At 39.5% G+C, this 20,450-nt stretch overlaps 1 protein-coding gene across 1 annotated transcript in view; it reads left to right on the top strand.

Moving 5' to 3' along the window:
• RNGTT (RNA guanylyltransferase and 5'-phosphatase) overlaps window positions 1-20,450 on the top strand; it is a 641,023-nt gene that overhangs the window by 307,659 nt on the left and 312,914 nt on the right. Inside the window, exon 11 of the mRNA XM_082249686.1 lies at window positions 8,261-8,425. Coding sequence (XP_082105812.1) covers window positions 8,261-8,425 — 165 coding nt within the window. The remainder of the gene's footprint in view (window positions 1-8,260; window positions 8,426-20,450) is intronic.

The raw sequence follows: 20,450 nt of genomic DNA, 5'->3' as shown, positions 1-20,450 counted from the left end.
CTGTTATAGCTGCAAAGGGTGGGCCAACTCAATATTGAACCCTACAGACTAAGACCAGGATGCCATTCAAGGCGTCCCAATACTTTTGACAATATTGTGTGTGTTTTTTTTCTTTTTCCATGTGCATCGTTTTGGTTTTGGACATGTAGGAGCTATGCATTCTAAGCCAAAATGTTATCATTGATCAGTATATCATTGATATATTATTTAATTTTTTAAAAATGTATTTGTACATGAAAATGGTTTGACGAAGACATTGTAAAAAAAAAAAAATGGAGGAAACCTGAATCTGGTCAATGGTATCGTGATTGTACAGCTGTTTGCGGTACTTTTAATTTTTGTCCCCTCAGTAACTGCTTATATTAAAAGCTGCTCAGGGTGCTTCATCTCTCATCTTTCTATGTCTTTCTATTTTCAGCAGTTTTGTTTGAAGTACAGTTTTGAAATTTTAGCAGTCTTTTTTTTGTGAACAGCAGGGGAAATTACATTGAAGATGTACATAGCCCCAAAACTTTTCTTTCTAATGATATCCTGTGTAAGGTAGTTAATCAAGGATTACTTATAACAGATGTCCCCCTTATGTAGCAGAAAATGAAACCATTTTATGTTACCTTTGGGCATGTTCTAGAACACAACCTTAGTTTTATGTATGTCATTTTTTTGGTCTTTTCAATGAACAGTTCATGTTTAAAGTTGTATGTATTTGAAGTTTTGACTCATGAGGTTAAGTGGGGTTAGCCCATCTGAAACAAATATTTCTGTAGATACCAGCAGGTTGATTTGCACACGAGTTTCTTACATCTCTCAGGGACTGGAGGTCTGCATCACAATTGCCAGCTTAGCCCAACCTCCCAGCCATTGAGGCAATCTCAGTCTTCTTGGATGATCCTTTATTAGCCGGAGCAGCTAGACTGTATGGCATGGGCCACAACAGGGGGATTTGGTAACCAGATGACATTACCACACTCACTGGAAGGTAAAATAACCTAATGGGTGATTCAGCCTGCCCGTGTCTATTTCTGACTGTGATATCAGTAGTTGCCTGACTGGCCCATTACTAATGGGTAGATATGCTTTCTTTGATGAAAAGTATGTTCCTAGCACAAAAGGAAAACATCTGCTGTGTTATATACAGTATATAATCCTTTTCTGGGAACAATGACTGTGAAAACACTACATAGTCTGTGTAAAATTATTCAAACTGAGATACACTGCTGTGCAAAAGGTTTAAGCAGGTGTGAAGAAATGCTGTAAAATAAGAATGCTTTAAAAAATATATATTTTAACTGTATTTTGATCAATTTACTTGTATCTTGCTACATCTTCTCCCTATCGTAACTCCTACTACACTCAATCCCACCCACTACTTCCAGTGTATTATTCCTCGTTAATGTCACTTCCTGTTTGCGGTAGGAAGTGTTTAGACCTCCATTTTACTACACCTTCCTGCTATCGTAACTCCTACTACGCTCATTCTAATATTCCCCTATTTTGGATATAGTTACTCCCTGTATATTTCTAGAAGCCCTGAAGTCGCCAGTAACGTCACAGGAAGTGATGTTAACATATTAACAAGGAATAATACAGCGGGAGTAGTTGGTGGGATTGGGTGTAGTAGGAGTTACGATAGCAAGAAGGTGTAGCAAGATGGAGGTTTAAACACTTCCTGCCATAAACAGGAAGTGGCCTTAGTATATTAACAGGAAACAATACAGCGGGAGTAGTGAGTGGGATTGGGTGTAGGAGGAGGAGCTATTGATATAAAAGGAAACCACTCACGATTGGCCCTAGCTTCTGAAGACGCCCAGTGGGAGGGGAGAAATGCGTAAAGCAGGGGACCACAAAGTAACGTCATATCCGTTGGTTGGAATGCACGCCGCGGCGATGTCCAACACAACTATTATTGCACACATTTTTATTTTATCTTGTAAGTGTATCCATTTTTCATTTTTAAATAAATCAAACAGTTTAATGCTATGGAAACCTTTTATTTCATTACTTTACCACATCTCTATGAGAAACTATAATGGAGGAAGAAGGAATGTTGTCATAGTTGCTCACGGCATTGCTAAAAGCATTATAGCATGATTTTATTTCATTGTTGATCCCTGGGACAGGAGGAGTATTCCATACACCGTTTGTGCTGTGGCAAGCACTAAATGCTTTTACATCATATTGTTGGTTGAGTGTTCACTCAGGAGGGGAGCATTGAGTGGCACTTTGATATCACTTAAACAATCATCAAGTACGGGCACCTTGAAAGCATTAAAGGACTTTAATTTATGCACTCCACTTTATCTAATATTATTAATGTACTAATTATGAATTGTTTATGAATTACATTTTGGTTTTTGTGTAAATCATTTATTAAGTAGAAAGACTGAAGAAACCGCACTAACACATTGATGCTCTGATGCGCTTAACATATTGATTAGGCATTGCCTATGAATTGCACTTTATTTTATTTTATATCATTTTTGCATAGAATATTTACCAAATAGGATAGTAGGAGCAGCACTGATTTACTAAATTTTTTCTATTTATGAGGCACCACTACCTTTACAACCAGCTGCAGCTTCTTTAGATATTGATTTAAAGCTGTACACACAAGAATTAATTTTAATCTTAGCTTGGGTACACACACTAAATGATCCCAAACACAAAGCCAAGGAAACTCTCAATTGGTTTCAAAGGAAGAAAATAAAGCTGCTAGAATGGCCCAGTCAGTCATCTGACTTGAATCCAATAGAAAATCTATGGAAAGAACTAAGGATCAGAGTTCAAAGAAGAGGCCCACGGAACCTTCAGGATTTGAAAACTGTGTGGGAGAATGGGCCAAAATCACACCTGTGCAATGCATGTGACTCGTTTCTCCATACAGGAGGTATCTTGAAGCTGTCCTTATCGTAAAGGATTTTGTACGAAGTATTAAATACATTTCAGTTAGCGTGTTCAATACTTTTTCACTATGTCATTTCATTTTATTACACATAACCTAATTTCTGAACATATTTGTTTTAGTTTCTTTGTATATATGGATTGCATGGTTTGTTACCGACGTGGTGAAAATTTCATGTCAATAGGACCTTTAGAAATATATTTACCTAAAAAAATGGTGACGTATTCAATACTTATTTTCCCTGCTGTACCTGGCTGGCCAATGCCTTTTTTGTTTGCTAGTGTTCAGGCCCTCATTTTGGCAGCAGTATAACCAATTTGTCTCAGATGAACCTAATCCTGTGTCCCTCAAACTAACTTCAAGAAACCGATTTTATTAAGTGCAAAAATCATGTTTTTTGTATTTATTTTATTTTTTTAAGCTTAAATAGATTGTACAATCAAATTGCAATATAGTCAGCTCAAGGTTTGAAAGTGATAGTTAGGTGACTGTGTTAGAAGTTTGTAATTTGTTTGGCTTGTCTGGTCAAAGCTGGCTACAGACAACAGAAGACCTTCAGTCATTAAAGCACAATCTAACTAATTTCAGATGTCTCAATGGCCAGCTTCCTGCACAAACCTAGATTCCCTAACATCTGCTCTCATGAGATTGGGAGTGATTTTTTTGGTGAGGTCACTACTCTGCTGCTCACTGTTCTCCCATATGGAGAGAACCTTGTACCTAGGGACCGTCCTATTATTTATCCCTTTTGTGGTTCTATGCTTTCTGAACCTCTCCTGCAGCAGACAGTATAGGAGCACCTCTAAATTGAAGAAGCAAAGCCCTGCCTCAACCAACATGGCTGCCTCCATAGAGAAACATAATAAAACATAGTTAGCTACAGTTGAAAAGATTAGCGAGCCTATAGGCAATACTGTGGACTAGTCATTTGCACTCTGCTGTCCTGTTTTGGGCACAGCTTTTACAGTTTATAGCCTCTGTGTAACATTCAACCCTATTGTGAAGGTGCAGTGCATGGGTCTGTATTGCTGCACCTGAGATGTTCCTTTTTTACTGAAGTGTTTTTTTAGAATAACAGTTGTTTTCATTGCAATGTTAATGTTTTAAGCTTTTATGCATTCACATCACGAGAAAGAGAGCCACAGCTGAAAGGAGTAGGTCATGAATCTTATTTGGGTTTAGTAATTTAATTTATTGTTACTCTCTGCCATGCCTTAAGGGGTCTTGTAGTGCTCTTTCAAAGTTTCCGGCCAGCATTTGAAATGCAAATATTAAATTTTTTTATTTTTTATTTCTTTTGCGTATTTTTAACAGATTGACTTTAAACTAGTCTTCCCAGCAGCCCCACACAAGTGGGATGAGACTTCACAGACACTAGAGATGGTCTTTTGGCTTCCTGTACTTTTTTTTTGTTATAGCAGGAGAAGAACAAATTATGTTTAAATGTCATTTGCTTGCCACTTCAACTCTATTTTGTGCTTCCATATTATGTAACGTCTTCATTGGGCAAGTCATTCATCTTGAGCGTCCGTGTGATTTATTCATGTCTGATGGTGACATTTGTTTGACACACTTCAATGAATATTTTCAGTGTCTTTTGTTTAGTTTGCTTGAACATTAATCATCTGGGTGTCTATGATGGTGACATGTATGTTCTTGTCACAGTACTTTCTTGTAACAGTACTTGTATACCTTTGTTTCTATTGTAGACATAAGAGCTGATTGGAGATTGGGCCTTGTGACATGAGAGCTGATACTATACTTCAGCTATTAAACATGCTTCTGACTGAAATGATGTTTGTAAATGATCATCAAAGTGTCAAAATTAGATTTTGGGACAGTACAGTACTATTTTAAAAATGTATTTTGTAAATGTTTGTGTTTAGGCGATATAAATAAATAAAACATAATATTGCTGCGCTAGAATATACTATAAAACACTCAATATGCGAAAAGCAGCCAACACAAATCTTTGGAAACAGAAAGATCAATAACAATAACAATACAAATGTGGCGCTAATCTTGTAAGATTAATCAAAGAAAAATCTTTGATATTAGTGGATAATAAGCAACAGTTCAAATTCTTTCCCATGGATAGATAAAAACTTCAAAAAGAAGGGGAGAGATGTGAAGATCCTCAGCGAGGGAAACCACCACCAGGCGGTTATATAAATAAATAAATATATATATATAATGTGTGTATGTGTATGCATGTGTGTATGTATATATATATATATATATATATATATATATATATATATATACACACACAAACACACACACCATTTTTTTGATCCCCTGCAGATTTTGTAAGTTTGCCCTCTTACAAAGAAATTAAAGGTCTATAATATTTATCGTAGGTGTATTTTAAATGATAGAGACAGAATATCAACCAAATATCCAGATAAAACACATGGTACAAATGTTATAAATTGTGTTGCGGTTCAGTGCATAAAAGAAACAAAACATGGCCCCATTGCCAAAAGTTCCCTGCCCCCACTCAGGAAGGTGGCCAGACCACCCAAAAAAATACATCCCCAGCGTATCTGAAGGGGCGTCAGGATGAGGGACCTGACAGGGGGGGGGCTGTGGGAAGGAGGGGAATCCAAGGGTCCGGCCGTCCCAAGGAGGTGCCCATGTCCACCCCAAAAACCTCCAGGAGTAGAGGGGGGACAGCTACTCACCATACCAGGAACCAGGTGGGCCCCGCTCCAGACAGATCCTCCTATCCATCGAAATGGGGGGGCTGTCAGCCAAGAAGAACGCTGCGACTCAGGCCAAGACCAGGTCGTATGCGACCTCGCAAGACGTTTAACTCGCAGGGCCAGCCCACTACCAGTGGGTCTATGTCGCGCCCAACCTAGTGCGGAGCTGAGGCCTGCGTGCCCTCGCTTGCCAGACTGGGGTGACCACTGGATCTAGATTATCCAGCCCGTCAATCAGTCCGGCAGTTGATAGTAGCTCTCACAGGAAAAATCCAGGTGGAAAAAATTTTCTATCTAAAAGATTTTGGCAGGACCAAAGATCCCAGCAAGGAACTAGGTCCTTACCCCTGACTAGGCAGAAAAAAACTGAGTGGCTATAGCAGGGAGAGGGAGTATACTCTGTGGGACTGCCCATGGGTGTAGCCAGAAGTTTTTTTTTCTGCCTAGTGTCCTACTCCTATAGGGGGCAGTATAACCAAATGGATCAGGAGCTGTGTCTGTCAATGAACGAAAGAGAAAATGATGGATCCTTCATTTCTTTGTAAGTGGGCAAATTTACAAAATCTGCAGGGGATCAAATAATTATTTTCCCCACTGTATATATACATTGATATCAGCCTCTTGTAATTCTCCTGTACAGCAGCACTCAGATTGAAATTCAAATGAGTAACAGTGTAAGGCAATTAGGGCTCTGTTGCTTTCCAGTGTTCTGTCAGTCAAGATGTTAACATGCTTATAGGAGGTGGATAGCATAGAGAAAGAACTCATCATTGTGTTGATTTTGTTTATGGTCTAGTCACCAGACTTAGAGGTATGCCTGGGACCAGGCTGTATCGATGAACTGCAGTTTAGAATGCAGGGAGGTCACAAACCTGAATATTCTGTCCAGGTTATGCGGATCATAAAAAAATAATAATAAATATGTTTTTATTGAATTTTTTTCATGAAAGAGAAAAACAGTTCACAGTATGTAAGTAGATATCAAGGAAAATTACAAAAGCAGTTACATGCATCTTAATTGTGTGTTGTATAGTTTGCTTGGTGTTCCACTTTAATACAAGTTGTGCAAAGGAATCTATCTGCAATAATCAGGTCAATAACAAGCTCATAAAAGCACTGGGAGCTTTCATCTACCCCAGAGATTTTCAAAGAAGTTTTAAAATACCTTTGCTTTTTAAAGAACAGATTTCTTTCATAACTGTAAAAGCAAAGCATGCACCACATGTACTAGGAAGAAAGTATTGCTAGAGCCTAGTTAATATATCATGATAGCTGCAGCTATCAGAACTATATCAAACATATTACTTATTACCAAAGAACTGCCTGTCTGTAAATACCCTTAAGCTAGTTATATATCTTAAAGAGCAATTGTACATTTAGTACATAATTATAATAATCCCTATACTTCATGAGTGCAGCCCTCTTGGTCAAATACCTACCTACCTTCCTTCCTGTTCCACTAATCTTCACTGTGTAACCCTATCTGGAACCTTCACAGCCATTGTAGCAAACACGTCCCTTCCAAGTCCTCTTTTTACTGCATATGTGTGCTAAGGCCCTATTAATTTCTATGGTTGACATCATTGATGCCTCAAATTATCCATTGGAAAATCACTCGCCCTTAGGAATGAATGCAGCTGCATCCAGTGGAAGACAGTTATGTTGCATAAGCTGCACAGTGAAGATTGATGGATGAAGTTAAGTATTTGACCAGATAGGCTTTACTTTGGGGGACATTGGGATTAATTAAAGGAGAAGTACAGCCACTCCTATGACCTGTTTTAAGAAGACAGCTGGCTGAAGTCACAGAACCGGTCCAGACTTAAGAAAGATTGGGACTATATGGTCAGGATCTGCCCACGTGGCTGGACCAGCCCCCGGCTCAGCCTCTCAGCGAGCTGCTGAGCCACCCACTCCCGCCCCCTCCACAGCTCAGCATTCCAGTGAGTGCGGGGGGAAAAGCAGACAGTCACCAGCTCTCTGCTCATGGAGCTGCGAGAACTGAGCATTTGGCAGTTTTTGATCGCCCGGTTCTCAGTGTTTGAGCTGGAGAGGGACAGATGCAGCATCAGAGCGATGCTACATCCAGCTAGGTAAGTATAATTCTCTCTCTAAAAAAAAAATTAATAATACATCCCATAAAGGAAAACTAGATAGTGATCTATTTTTTTTTCTTCTTTATTTGACATTTTTAGTATAAAACAAAATACAGTATAAAATAAAATCAGAACAAAACATCAAGTCATCTGGGGAGGCCTCCATTACAAATGGAACAAAAAGAAAAAAACAATTAAAAGAAAAATAACCTTGGTTACAGCTATAGAGCCAAAGAAAATGATCCAGATTGTGCTGCAAGATGTTTACCTGCCACTGACCGGGTTCACTTTTGAGGCATATTTTTTCCCTCATTTTACATATTTTTATCTCACAAGATAATCCCAATGGTCATATACAAAACACTCTGAATTTTCTGTACATAGAAAACTTATTTCCGTATACTTCTAGTACCATCACATTTATATTGTGAACATGTGATCTTTTCAGAAGGAAATCTTGAGTTTATAAAACCTGTGCTACAACTGTCTGAATGATCTAGGATTATGTTCTTACAATAATTTTCTGTTTGAGTCATATGATTTTTTATTTTTTTTTTCAGGGTCAATCAGTTGGAGACTGTGACTTTAACATCCGATTGTCCTGCATTGAAAAAGAGATCATTCTTCCCAGGCATGAAAAAATGAAATTGGGACTCATAGACAAAGCACAAGAACCATTTAGTGTGAGGAACAAGCCGTTCTTTGACATCCATGCTGCAAGAAAGGTACTTGCGTAAACTGTTTAATGAGATAACATTCAGGTGCACCATTGGATTTTAACGTTCATTACATTGCCACCATAGTTTTGCAAGGAAAAAACAATGAAAAACCTCTCCTCTGTCATTACTGTTTTTCATTCATGTGTTTTCACTCACAGCAGTGCTCCCACTGTGATAATTGATAAAACAGCCAGAGGACAGGGAAAATAATTTGTGCCTGTTATAATTATTCTTGGTGTCTGTAAGTCTGAAGTATGTATCCACAGGAACACTCTTCTTTTTGATGTATCTGATGAATTTTGACTACACTGCCTTTCCCAGAAGGCTTTGTATTTTGTAAATAGGTTTACATAATAGGTTTACATAAACCAAAGCGCACTGTGATTGGGCAAGGGTCAAAGAAAATCACGAAAGAGGGAACATGATTTGCTGAAAGATTGATCAAAGCAGTGGAAGTTGGAGTTTTAGGTTTCTAAATTTAAAATCATGCTCTTAGGTAAAAGGAAACCTTTGATAGAGTACAATATCCGGGTATAGTGTTGGCCAGAAATATTGAGGAAAAAGATTTGGGAGATACTTATTTCAGATGATTGCAAAATTAGTAGCGTGGCCAGGCAGTGGAAAAAGTGAATGGATTTCTAGGTTATATGACTAAGCCCTGGTTCATACTATGACTCTAACATATTTTATTAATTAGTAAATAATAAGTTGCGCTAGTAATAATTAAGGATGATCGAACTTTTGAAAAGTTCGGTTCGACCAGAACACCCGAATTTTCCAAAAGTTCGGTTCGGGTTTCAGAACCCCATTGAAATCAATGGGACCCGAACTTCGGTAATCAAAAAACACAATTTTGAAGCCCTAAAACCCAATAAATGCCCCTAAAAAGTGCCTAGGGTTCTGGGTCATGCCCCATTAACTAATAATCACACAAAAAAAAGTTCTTAAAAATTGTCATTTTTGATAAAAAAGCCAATTATTGAAAAAATTAAAAAAAAAAAGAGAGATTTTTTTGATTTTTACTTTGGATTTAGTATCTGGGGGGTCTAAAAGGTGTGTATGTGAAGTTTCAGCTCAGTAGCATGTCCAGAACCATGAAAAAAAAAAAGATAATTTTTCAGTAGAACAGGGATGTGGGTCGGGACCCTCCTTTAACTTTAACACCTATATGATCTTTTTTTCTGGTTCTGGACATGCTACAGAGCTGAAACTTCACAGGTACACCTTTTAGACCCCCCAGACACAAAATCACACAAAAAAATTCTTAAAAATTGTCATTTTTGATAAAAAAGCCAATTATTGAAAAATTAAAAAAAAAAAAGATTTTTTGATTTTTACTTTGGATTTCGTATCTGGGGGGTCTAAAAGGTGTGCATGTGAAATTTCAGCTCTGTAGCATGTCCAGAACCATGAAAAAAAAAAGATCGTTTGTATTAGAAAACTTTCTGACAGGGGGTTTGCTTCGCTCCTGTAACACCTTGCCGGTTTAAAAGAAGGCATTTTTTTGGGATCTTTGCAGTCAGGAAAAACATCTGAACTTGTGTATAGTGGTACTGTGCACAAGTTCAGATGTTTTGCCTGCCTCCAAAACCCCCCAAAAAATGCCAGCAAAAACACACCTGGGCATTTTTTTTTTTTTTTTGACGCTAGCGTTTTTTTGGCATTTTTTTGGGTTCTTTTGAGGCAGGCAAAACATCTGAACATGTGTATAGGGGGTATATATACACATATATGTCTGAATATATACCCCTAGACATATATAGGTGTGATAGTAGCAGAAATATATTACTGTAAATGATTTCATTAGCGCAAGCATTTATTTCTGCTACTATCACACCTATTTATGTCTAGGGGTATATATTCAGACATATATGTCAATATATACCCCCTATACACATGTTCAGATGTTTTGCCTGCCTCCAAAACCCCCCAAAAAATGCAATCAAAAACACACCTGGGCATTTTTTTTTTTTTGACGCTAGCGTTTTTTTGGCATTTTTTTGGGTTCTTTTGAGGAAGGCAAAACATCTGAACATGTGTATAGGGGGTATATATACACATATATGTCTGAATATATACCCCTAGACATATTTAGGTGTGATAGTAGCAGAAATATATTACTGTAAATGATTTCATTAGCGCAAGCATTTATTTCTGCTACTATCACACCTATATATGTCTAGGGGTATATATTCAGACATATATGTCTATATATACCCCCTATATACATGTTCAGATGTCATGTCTGACATCAAACATGTCCTCAAAAAAGCACTGGCAGTGGCAGCCCCTGCAGCATAAAAAATGCTTGGCTGGTGAGAAGCCATATTCCAGTTACGAAGCTATTCAGAGAAATGATCATTTCTCTATAGCGGTCACCCTGCTATGGAAGGGTTTTGTCACCCTGCCATAGCAGTCACTGCCAGTTAACCCTACACTACACTACGGTCCCCTTACACTTAACACTTTCCCTACAGAAACTCAATTTTTGAAGCTAACTTAAGTGTAAAGGAGCACTCTAACTACACTAGATATCCCTTTCCTCGCACTAAAAATAGCTAAATGACACTTTAAAAGTAAAATTAACAGAACTGCTTCCATTCTCTTCCATGTCCAGTATAACAATGCTAGGAATATGGCGGGGGCGATCTTATATACTGGGGGGCGTATTCACTAATGATTGGTCTAGGGACCCCCTAGTCACTCCAATCACATTCCTAGCATTCTCCTGCCCCCTCAATTGGCTTTTGCTAATGGTTCTGGTCCAATCACGGGCTTTTAAAGCCCATTTCCTGAAGCATTGCATTTTGGGCGGTTCTGGTTGCCGAATTCCGAACTTTTTGGGCAAAAAGTTCTAAATTCGGCCGAACTTCGAACACCCAATGTTCGGGTCGAACCGCTGGTGGACCCGAACAGTTCGATCATCCCTAGTAATAATAAATGTCCATGTTAAGTCAATTGAAGTCCAAATTAAATCCACAAGTGATGAAAAAAGATCCTTGCTAGAAAAAACGCCACATTCCCGTCACCTTGAAAAGTGAACGCCACCAAAGGCTAAAATGCTCACTTACCAGCTCTTATTGACCTTGTGTTATAGGAGGTCAATGATGCTTTTGGCCTAATACCCAGAGGGTCCTCCCGTAACTCCACACAGCAAAATCTCAAATAGTAACATCAAAGGGGCATCCCAAAACACAAAAAGCTCCACATAGTGTAAAATCGTTAACACCTTTATTAGAAATATCGGTAAAGATTGCACTTACATGATATAAAAGTAAATTTGCTTTAAAAACCAACACGCCGGCCAGCATATGAAAAACAGCCCATCTTTTTGGGATTTCATGATTGTGAGCATTTTAGCCTTTGGCAGTGGCGGTGTTATCAAAGTTTACTTTTCAAGGTGACGGACATCGGTGTTTTTTCTATCAAATATCTTTTTTTCATCACTTGTGGATTTAATTTTGATTTACCATGGACATTTATTATTACTAGCGTAACTTAACATACGTTAGAAGTTAAATTGTGTATATCTCACATATTAGTCGCTGCTGATCTAAAACTGTTTAGTTTGTTTACACATTAGCGCTGTTTATCTTTTCAATTTTGCTTCATACTAATTGCTTGAATTGCTTAGTAATCGCACCGCATTCCTGTGCAATTCACGTGGGATTCAGTGTGGTGCGATTTCAATGGGCACAAATTGCACCTAAGTAGTGCATGCACTAATTTTAGTAAAGCAATGCAACTGGATTGCAGGGACGATTTTTACCATGAGTGCAGGCAAACACACTGTGTTTGTGACCTGCATTTGGGATGTTGTTAACATTTCACTGACACCTGCTGCAGGTTGCAAGGGCAGTGTGATATGAACACCGTGCGGGTAAACTCGCAAGGATTGTGGGTTACTTTAATCACGTCCTGTGTGAACCAGGGCTAAAGGGGTCACCAGCAGGTGGAAGGAGGTCCTGATTCCCCTATATAGATCTTTAGTTAGATAACATTTAGAATACCGTGTCCCATTCTGGAGATCTCACTTAGGCTGGGTACACATGGGCCAAATATCAGCCAGCTAAACAGGAATCGTCAGACATTTGGTAAATGTGTACAGCTAACTTTCCGACGAAACATATAACGAGAGCCTTCAGAAACTTAATATGTACAGTCTTGAGGAAAGTAGGGAGGTGGAGACATGACTGAAACCTAAAGGTTCAGCAGGGCACTATTTTCAAAATAAAGCGAAGGTCAATAACATAGGTACATGACTTATAACTAGCTGGAGAAAAGCTCAAAGATAACCTTAGAAAGTATTCTTCTAGTTAATACTTGGAATAGACCAAGCTAATGGTGCACGACTCTGCCTTCCAGCAGAGATTTTCATAGTTACTAAAACCAGAAACTTCAAAAGCAGAAGACTGCATCTGGTCATTGAACTGTTTAGATTTATCTAGTAATATTTTTTAATATATACAGTAAATGTAAATGAACTGATGTCCCACACATAAACTCATTACATGTCAACAGTGTGGACTTCAATAACCAGTACTAGAGAGTACTCCAGAACTTTTGTAGGTGTCAATAATGATTATATATATATATTTTTTTTTTTTACACGTAAACACTTGTTAATAAGGCTGCTATAGAAGCTGACCTGTCACTCTATCTTTTGTTTTGCGAAAGTTGATCCTATTACATGGAAATAATAGGAAGTACAGATTTGTACACTTGTGTAAAATATAGAAAATCATAACATGAGCTTGATGTTTGCATATTGGTTTCTATTTATTTTTTTTATTTAATGCCTACTCCACACGTGGCAAATGCAGATTGTTGTGTTTTTGTAGCTCAGAAATGAAGAGACATGGTGGCATCACTAACCACAAAATGTATACAGTAGGCACGGCTTTTATGAAGGCTAAAAAGCGCTATATAAATTACTAATTCAAACAAGTCAAATGTTCCTGCCCTCTATCCTTTGACAGATTAATTCAGACGTGTTCTCTGAAACAACAACTCCTTTCATCCAGAAAACTGCGCTGTTTGGTTAGAACACATCTTACATGCAAGTTGATATTATTAGCAGTCTGCTCTTGTCAGACAAATCCATTTTTAATATTTCTAATTTCACAGATCAGTAGTTTTCATGAAGATGGCAAAAAAAAAGTTAGGGAACTTTAATTGTATAACAAAGAAAAAAGAATGCAGCCTCTGAGTACTTGGTTATCATCCAAAATCTATGTTATTTTCTTGTTGACAACTTACCAGCTCTGTGCTGCTTGCTGTCACAGATCCGTACTGAAGAATTAGTACGAATTGTGTTTTTTGTTGCCCTGTCATTGCCACTTTAGTCAGGAACAGTTGGCTGCAGACACATGTCAGCCTCCCTAGGAGCAGTCACTATCGGGAAAGATGGCAGCATTTGTTTAAATTGTGTTCCTGTTCCATCACTGTTAACTGATAACACATTAGGAACATATGCACCATTTTGACAGTAACTTTTATTTTGGACTAGATTTTAAAGTTATTTTTGTATCATTTATAGAGCAAGATAATTTACATTTTGTGGAGTACATTTGTTTTATTTTTCAGACATTTTATTAAAACTGTCAGCCAATGTGACTACTGATTCTCCTTGCCTCTTTCACTAACTTTGATATAGCTTTTTCTGAAATATGATGCATGATGGGATTTGAAGATCCACCCAGTGACAGATTTTAACATTTTGTTGAAAACAGTTATTCAGTCACTGTCTTATATGCCTCTTGGGGCTCCATACCAATCTGCTTCTCCCTCACGTATTTTGTTTTGTAACAGATTTCTTATTAAGCAGTTTTTATTTTGTAGTAATACTGCACCTAGTTGGTAATGCCTTCGTGAGTTAAATTGGAGACTACTTATGTCCCTTTATTTTCACCTTTAGCTTTTGGAAAATTCATATATTACACACAATATAGAAACTGTCTAGATAGAAATATTGGTTCCCCCAATGATAATTCTTTTGAGATGCAATCCCAGGATTATATTTTTAGTCTCATTGCTTAACCAGTTGCCGCCCGCCCGCCGTCATATTACGGCGGAGTGGTGCGACCATTGTTCTGGGCCGCCGTCATATGACGGCGGCCCATTCAAGCAGGGCAGGCGCACGATCGTGTGCGCGCCGCCCTGCACTGCTGGTGTCGGCGTGTCCCCGGGACACAGCCCGTCACCGGCTTGGGGGAAACAGCCAATGGGCATGGCTGTTTCCCACGTGATCAGCTGTGTTCCAATGACACAGCTGATCACAATAGAGGAGACCAGAAGATGACCGCGCATGCGCGATCGGGAGCGCGCAGCGCGGTCATGTCGGTGGCGCTGTGTTCCCTAGGAACACAGCTAGTCACCGGCAGTAGTAAACAGTCACTGACAGTGACTGTTTACTATGTGATCGGCTTTGAATCCATTTACAGCCGATCACAAAATGTAAACACAGAGCAGTAACTCACTGTTACTAGCTCTTCTCCCCTCACACAGTTTCCAGTGTGAGGAGAGCAGAGCCAGAAAGAGTGAGTTACTGATCTGTACACCTGTCAAAGTAAAATCACACCAATAAAGGTCCCCACACAGTCCTCAGCCCCCCCCAATTGCACCTGTCACCCAACAGTCACCTCATCAGTGCCCAGAAATTGACACCCATAAGGCTACGTTCACATGTGAGCGGTGATTCTGCCCGCGATCCGGAAATCATTGCAAAATCGCGGGACGCCTGTGCGTTGCCCGTGATTTGCAATAGCACCCCAAACGCTGTGCGATGTTGCCGCGATTTCCGCCTGCCGAATCGAGGTAACATCACGCAAACATCGCATGACGCCCAAAAAAGGTACAAGAGTTTCTTTGGGGGCGTCATGCGTTTGCGTGATGTTACCGCGATTCGGCAGGCGGAAATCGCGGCAACATCGCACAGCGTTTGGGGTGCTATTGCAAATCACGGGCAACGCACAGGCGCCCCACGATTTGCAATGATTTCCGGATCGCAGGCAGAATCGCGGTGATTCTGCCCGCGATCGCTACGCTCACATGTGAACGTAGCCTAAAGTGCACCTGTCACCAGAGACTGCCATCAGTACCGCCGTGCACCATCGCCCGTCACCTGTCACCCATCAGTGACCATCGCCCGTCACCTGTCACCCCATCAATCACCATCACCTGTCATCCCATCAGTCATCGTCACTTGTCACCCCATCAGTCATCATCACCTGTCACCCCATCAATCATCGTCACTTGTAACCCCATCAATCATCGTCACTTGTCACCCCATCAGTGATCGTCACCTGTCACCCCATCAATCATCGTCACCTGTCACCCCATCAGTGACCGTCATCTGTCAACCCATCAATCATCGTCACCTGTCAACCCATCAGTCATCGTCACCTGTCAACCCATCAGTCATCGTCATCTGTCAACCCATCAGTGACCGTCACCTGCCACCTATCAGTCACCTGCCACCCATCAGTGATCATCCGCAGTCAACCGTCACCCGTCGCACAGCCCATCACAGCCAGCATGTCAAAAAGGATGTACAGCAGCGAGGAGGCCTTTCAGGTCCTCTCCATGACTGATGAGAGCACCGGGGAGCTCTCATTAGTATCCGAATCCATATCCGAATCCGATTCGGAATTTGAAATTGCTAATAGTAGCGGGTCGGAGATGGACTCGGACTATTCCTGTACACTTTCCTTTATACAATGTATTTTGGGGTGCAATTTTTGCTATATACATGCAACCATTTACCGACCGCCTAACGACTATATACGTCGGTCATTAAAAGCTAAATACTGGGGTTATGGCAGCAGATAGCTGCCATAACCCCGGTATTTTTTTAAACAGCGGGCGGTTGGCTTTCAGATAAGGGTGGTCCCAGTAGCGGATTCGCCGCGGAATTACCCTTACGGTGCAGGGGAAGAGGTGCCCCCCCCTGACGCCGCGTCCCAGACGTTTTCCCAGCTTACCGGACCCGCCGGCAGCGGGGAACACTGTCCGGTCCCGAATCCTCAGAGACAGGAAGTCGAGTGAGGGCAAGATGGCTCTCACTCGACTCTATGGTCTTGGAGGACCGGAGCTACGTCAAAAGTCGTTGCCTAGCAACCGGTTTAAAGGGCCGCTTTTTTTTTCTTTTTCAACATTTTTTTTTTTCTTTTTTAGTGTAGTTGTGAGGTGTGAGGTCTTTTTGACCCCAGATCTCACAATAAAGAGGACCTGTCATGCCTATTTCTATTACAAGGGATGTTTACATTCCTTGTAATAGGTATAAAAATGATCAAAACATATATATTTTTTTTTTAAACTGTGTAAAAATAAAAAAATAATAAATAAAATAAATAGGAAATAAAAGCGCCCTGTCCCCGTTGGCTCCGGCGCAGAAGCGAATGCATACACAAGTCCCGCCCACATATGTAAATGGTGTTCAAACCACACATGTGAGGTATCGCCGCGATCATTAGAGCGAGAGCAATAGTTTGAGCCCTAGACCTCCTCTGTAACTCTAAGCTAGTAACCTGTAGAAATTTTTAAAATGTTGCCTATGGGGATTTTTAAGTACCAATGTTTGGCGCCATTCCGTGAGCGTGCGCAATTTTGAAGCATGACATGTTGGGTATCTAATTACTCAGCGTAACATTATCTTTCACATTATGAAAAAAATTGGGCTAAATTTACTGTTTTCTTATATTTTAATTAAAAAAAGTGAATATTTTTCAAAAACATTGCATTTGGAAGACTGCTGCGCAAATATGGTGTGATAAAAAATATTGCAACAATCTCCATTTTATTCTCTAGGGTCTCTGCTAAAAAAAAATATATAATGTTTGGGGGTTCTAAGTAGTTTTCTAGCAAAAAAAATGATTTTAGCTTGTAAACACCAAGTGTCAAAAATAGGCCCAGTTTTAAAAGTGGATACATTGACAACTTTGTGTAAAGTGCTTCTTGGATGTTAGGCCTCTGTATGTGGCTAGGCTGTGTAAAAGTGTTACACATGTATCGCCATACTCAGGAGGAATAGCAGAATGTATTTTGGGGTGCAATTTTTGATATGTACATGCTATGTGTTGGAAATATTTCATAAATGGACAACTTTGTGTAAAAAAAAAAAATGCATTTTCATTTTCTTTCCACAGTTTCCAAAAACTTGTGGAAAAAAATGACATTTTCAAAAGACTCATTATGCCTCAACAATTATACGTTGGGCTGTTTTCTTTCCAAAATGGGGTCATTTTATGGGGGTTTCCATTGTCCTGGTGCTCCAGGGCCTTCAAAAGTGCAATAGGTTGTCAGGAAATTATATGTGAAATTTATGCTCTTAGAATGCCGGACGTTGCTACTTGGATGTATGTTAGGCCTCTGTATGTGGCCAGGCTGTGAAAAAGTCTCACACTTGTGGTATCGCTATACTCAGGAGGAGTAGTAGAATGTGTTTTGGGGTGTAGTTCAAAGTATACATATGCTGTGTGAGAGAAATAACCTGTTAATACGTCAATTTGCAAAGAATTGTGGGAAAAATTACAACTTCAAAAAACTCACCATGCCCCTTATTAAATACCTTGGAATGTCTACTTTCCAAAAAGGGTCATTTGGGGGGTATTTGTACTTTCCTGACTTTTTAGTGTCTCAAGAAATTAGATCATACATCAGGTGTGATCAATTTTCAATGAATAGCACCATAGCTTGTGGACTCTATAACTTTCACAAAGACCAAATAATATACACTTATTTGGGTTATTTTTGCCAAAGATAAGTAGCAGTATAAATTTTGGCCAAAATTTGTGAAGAAAAATTACTAATTTGCAAAATTTTATGACCGAAACAAAGAAAAATGTGTTTTTCACAATATTTTCAGTCTTTTTTTATTTATAGCACAAAAAATAAAAAACCCAGTAGTGATTAAATACCATCAAAAGAAAGCTCTATTTGTGTGAAGAAAAGGACACAAATTTTTTATGGGTACAGTGTTGCATGACTGAGTAATTGTCATTCAAAGTGTGAGAGCGCTGAAAGCTGAAAATCGGTCTGTGCAGGAAGGGGGTGAAAGTGCACTGTAGGCAAGTGGTTAAAGACTGCATAATATTGCAGAGCATTTAAGTGCTTTTGTGTTTTTTTTTTTTTTTTTGACTCTGTGTCCCCATTGGGGAAATTGAACCTCTTTATATTTCCTTGTGGCAATTTTTAATGGAACAGACAGAGGCAGGAAGCTCTAGACACCAATCACCAGCTTTGCAGCTCTTTCCTTCCATCCAGACCTTCTGTGCCTCCCTCCCTCTGCCTTATCTGTGTAAGGTAAGACAGTAAAAAAAGGGGGGGGGGTAGGTGGCCAATGTGAAAGGGGGGCTGAGGACTGCAATCTGGGGTTCTGATAACTGTAATATAAACGGGGGCTAAGGACTGTAAAGTAAAGGAGGGCTGAGGGCAGTAATATAAAAGGCACTGAGAAATGTGCATGGGGGGTGGGGAATCTGAAAACCGTAATCTGGGGGAGGTTGAGGGCAGTAATGTGAAGAGGTAGTTGAGGACAGAAAAATGAGGGGGTTAAAAGGGGCAGAGTACATCGCAACAATGGGGCGACACTGGGGACAGTGTGATGTCAAGGCAGTGTGAGAACCCTACTTTGAAAAGGGATGGGGTTGTGGGGTGGTGTGAAGGGTGGATGTTCATGTAAAGGGGGACTGTAATGTAAAGAAACAAACTGGGATGTGTAGGAAGGACTGAGGATACAAATGTCAAAACGAGATTGTGATGTAAGGCAGAGTTCCGATCTGTACATGCACATTTGCTCACAGGTAAGCCCATTCATTTTAATGGGTTGCCCTACCCACAAAAAACACAGGGACAGAAGTACTAAAGTCAACATTTTTTTATTGTCGTTTTTGGATAGCAGATGATAGATAGAACCCCCTTCTATTTTTTTTACTTGCTTGTATTTGCATCCCACGTGGGTGATTTTACTTCGCTGTTTGCCCATAGACACTCTGATTCTCTAAAATGCTCTTTTTATACCCACAGTCCCTGTCCAACTTTGCCCTGTCCCAACTTTTTTGAGACTTGTTGCTGACATCCATTTTTAAATTTACCATATTTATTCCTAAAATAGTACATTTTCTCATTTTAAACATTTGATATGTCTTCTATTTTCTATTGTGACTAAAATATGGGTTTATGAAATTTGCAAATCATTGCAATGTTTTTATGTAGAATTTGCAGTGTCTTTACTTTTTTGGAATTGGGGTTGTATATAATTGCATATAGTAAAACGTATTGACATATTTATAATGGGTGTCTTAATACTTTTGACATAATCCACTGGCTATATGGCAGAATTACATTAAGCGTAAGGAAGAGTTAAAGGGGAAGTCCACCCTAATACTAAAATCACTATATCTACAGGCATCCACTATCTAAGACTAACCTATCTAACCCTGTAAAGAAGAAATCAGTATACATACCTTTTTTTGAAGCCAATCTGGTCCAGTCTCCAGCAGTGGAAGCTCTGCAGAGGACACAGCTGTCAACGGCTGTGAAATGAATGGTACAGTGGGTACGGAAAGTATTCAGACCCCCTTAAATTTTTCACTCTTTGTTATATTGCAGCCATTTGCTAAAATCATTTAAGTTCATTCTTCTTCCTCATGAATGTACACATAGCACCCCATACTGACAGAAAAACACAGAATTGTTGACATTGTTGCAGATTTATTATAAAAGAAAAACTGAAATATCACATGGTCCTAAGTATTCAGACCCTTTGCTCAGTATTTAGTAGAAGCCTCCTTTTGATCTAATACAGCCAGGAGTCTTTTTGGGAAAGATGCAACAAGTCTTTCACACCTGGATTTGGGGATCCTCTGCCATTCCTCCTTGCAGATCCTCTCCAGTTCTGTCAGGTTGGATGGTAAACGTTGGTGGACAGCCATTTTTAGGTCTCTCCAGAGATGCTCAATTGGGTTTAAGTCAGGGCTCTGGCTGGGCCATTCAAGAACAGTCACGGAGTTGTTGTGAAGCCACTCCTTCA

The sequence above is a fragment of the Pelophylax lessonae genome, assembly GCF_965119305.1.
Source record: "Pelophylax lessonae genome assembly, chromosome: 3".
Lineage (NCBI taxonomy): Eukaryota > Metazoa > Chordata > Amphibia > Anura > Ranidae > Pelophylax > Pelophylax lessonae.
Note: the sequence above shows the minus strand (reverse complement) of the source record. Positions and strands in the feature narration are given on the sequence as shown.